Source organism: Triplophysa rosa, linkage group LG20 (assembly GCF_024868665.1).
Source record: "Triplophysa rosa linkage group LG20, Trosa_1v2, whole genome shotgun sequence".
Classification (NCBI taxonomy): domain Eukaryota; kingdom Metazoa; phylum Chordata; class Actinopteri; order Cypriniformes; family Nemacheilidae; genus Triplophysa; species Triplophysa rosa.
Genome location: NC_079909.1, coordinates 983,233 through 986,227, shown reverse-complemented (window position 1 = coordinate 986,227; position 2,995 = coordinate 983,233). Strand labels below are relative to the sequence as shown.

General features: G+C 37.9%; 2 protein-coding genes across 2 annotated transcripts in view; both read right to left on the bottom strand.

Moving 5' to 3' along the window:
• LOC130571612 (C-C chemokine receptor type 8-like) overlaps positions 1-840 on the bottom strand; it is a 1,584-nt gene extending 744 nt beyond the window's left edge. Inside the window, exon 1 of the mRNA XM_057362738.1 lies at positions 170-840. Coding sequence (XP_057218721.1) covers positions 170-840 — 671 coding nt within the window. The remainder of the gene's footprint in view (positions 1-169) is intronic.
• A 1,059-nt stretch (positions 841-1,899) lies between these two features.
• On the bottom strand, positions 1,900-2,748 carry LOC130571611 (somatostatin-like receptor F_48D10.1). The gene has a single exon (XM_057362737.1). The coding sequence runs from the start codon at positions 2,746-2,748 to the stop codon at positions 1,921-1,923; it is 828 nt and encodes a 275-aa protein (XP_057218720.1). The 3' UTR covers positions 1,900-1,920.
• Positions 2,749-2,995: the final 247 nt, after the last annotated feature.

The window sequence follows — 2,995 nt, the reverse complement described above, 5'->3', positions numbered from 1 at the left end:
AATTTTGCAGCTGACGCTGGAGATTTTTCCAGTGCGCTGCAGATAAAGAACAGGCTGAACAAAACCAGCCAGCACAAAACAGAGATAACCGGAAAGCCAAACTTCCGGTCTATCCACGTAATTGTGTGTCACAATGTAAAAGAATCCTGTAATAGTAATCGGACCATACGTGAGAACTGTTGTCACGGTAGTTATGAGAATGAGATAAAACGCTCTTCTCTTCATGTGGTTTTCCTCCCCTCTCTCTCTCCCTCTCTCTCCTGGTCCTGACCGCTTCAGAGCTCTGAGAACAGCCGAAAGGCAAAATAACTTGATAAAGAGGAAGACAAGTAGCTGCATTGTCAAAATCCATACATAAACAGCATATTGCGCATCTAAAGTAAACATGCAGAGAAAACAGGAGCTGAGACAAATGATCCAGGCAGCGGTGCAGCAGATCACTCGATATCTGAGAGGTTTGTACTTCAGAAAGGTTACAGGATGAACCACCGCCAGGTAACGCTCCACACACATCAGACACTGAAACAGAGGACGACCGGTAATGGAAAATCCTATTAAAAACAGTTCACATGTTGACAAACTCCGAAACCACGTCGACAGTACAAAGGTCAAACAATTTACACAGATACCGATCTCACAAAAAGAGAGATTGAGGATGAAGAACTCAGACACAATTCCACTTCCTGTTCCTGTGACGATGAGCCGCATCACATAGGAGTTTGTAGGAAGACAAAACAGGAGATTGATGAGGCACACACATATCTTAAGACTGTTCACTAGTCCAGTGGACACAGTTGTGGAATCTCCGTTTGTTGAGACGTTCACTGCAGAGTTATTCATATTTTCTTTGAAAGATCTGTAAGTGATTTACTATAAGTATTACTTGAAAACATACAGTAAATATTAAAAACATGTGCAGTTTGTCCTGCTACAAAGTCTCAATTTTATGAGCACACTATTGTTAAATTATGTTACAGGGATAAAGCAGTTCACTAAAAATATATATTCTGTTATGATTTTTTTTACCCCAAATTCATTCAAACCTGTAAATGATTTTTATTTCTCAGAATTATGTTTGTTTCATATAAGTAAATATTTTGAGAAATGTGTCCAAACAATAAAAATCAATGGGGTCCAAAGCTGTTTGGTTATTCAATGTTCTTCAAAATATTATTTTGCAAAATCCGTTTTACAATTCATAATTTCACAAAAACAAAAATCTGAATTAAAAAAAAGAGTTTGTCACCTGAAAAGTGAATGTTAACTCCCTGTAGATTGTAGATGTATTTAAATCTCTCTGCTTTCTTTGTAGACTGACTTCGAAGACATCACAAGGACATTTGTGCACGACTCCACAAGCTACACCTCATATTAAACACCAGATATGCAAATATATACAGCACAGAAAAAGGTTTAAAGAGGATAAAAAACTTAAACAGAAAAGTGTATCTTTCTTTCTAAACAGAAAATCTTACATTATAAATTTGTAAGTTGTAAATTATATAACAATAATAAAATAAAATATCATGTTTTGTTATGTCGTAGCATTAAAAAAATGCCTACATAAAAAATGTCTAGCCTTCAAAAAAATCTCCATTCGTCACATTCCAGCCAGCACAGGTGTGCTATTGATCACCTGATATGAACATTTTTACCGAGCATTTCAAAATGATGACAGATTGGATAAATGGATTTGTTTGTGTCATGATATATGTCAAATCTAATGCAAGTATTAAAGCATGAGAGTCAGTGAAAAAAATAATACTGCAAGGAAAAAATAAATAACATCATCTGCTTATAATAACCACATCTAAAAACACACACTCAGAACTCAATCTGTGTGTAAAATAAAATATTTTACAGTAAAGTTCTATTAACCAATAACGGATGGTCTGGACGGCTTCAGTCGCATGTGCATTTTCAAGATGAGAGACAGAAGAATTGTCCAGCACGGTGCAGAAAAACAACAGGCTGTACAAACCCAGCCAAAACATAACAAATCAAACCAGTGACCCATAATCCATAAACAACACGCGTCGTCATAATGACAAATATTCCAGACAGAATATAAGGGACGTATGTGGTTATCATATTCAGGGTAGTTATGAGAATGAGATGAAACGCTCTTCTCTTCATGTGGTTTTCCTCCCCTCTCTCTCTCCCTCTCTCTCCTGGTCCTGACTGCTTCAGAGCTCTGAGAACAGCCACACAACACAACAGGTTTATGGAGAGGAAGACGAGGAACTGCATTGAGAGGAACCACATAAAAACATAGAGAACAGATAAGACCACAATAAACATGCAGCACAAACAGGAGCTGAGACAAATGATCCAGGCAGCGGCGGAGCAGATCACTCGATATCTGAGAGGTTTGTACTTCAGAAAGGTTACAGGATGAACCACCGCCAGGTAACGCTCCACACACATCAGACACTGAAACAGAGGACGACCGGTGATGACAAGTCCCTTCAAAAAACATTCAATTACAAAGAGTCTTGAAGTCCACATGTTCAGTACAAAGAACAAGCAATTCAGACAGTTGCCCAGCTCACAAACAGAGACATTGAGAAAGAAGAACTCTGATAAAATCCCCCTTCCTGTGACGATGAGCCAGATCACATAAGAGTGTGTCGGAACACCAACCAGAAAGTTGATCGCCAACACGCACGTTTCCAGAGTCTGCAGCATTGTGGAGTTGACACTGACAGAAGCTTCAGGTTTGGTGACGTACAGTGTATAGTTATTCATTTTCTTTATTTCTCAGCACAGTAAATTATAAAACACAAACTGTGATCTCTGGAAAAAAGAGAGTTAGAAATGATCAAGATTATTAAGACCAGCTCAGATCAACACATTGAGTTTTTCATGAACCCGTTTTCAGGAAATGGAATGGAAATGGAAATGTAATTGCATTTAACCAATAGACACAACTAATTGTGTTGTTGTTGAAAAAGCTTATAGCACCATCAATGTAATAACGTATGCACTGAACCTA

Bases quoted from the DNA above. Each gene is read 5' to 3' on its own strand.
- LOC130571611 (XM_057362737.1), bottom strand. From the start codon at position 2,748: ATGAATAACTATACACTGTACGTCACCAAACCTGAAGCTTCTGTCAGT.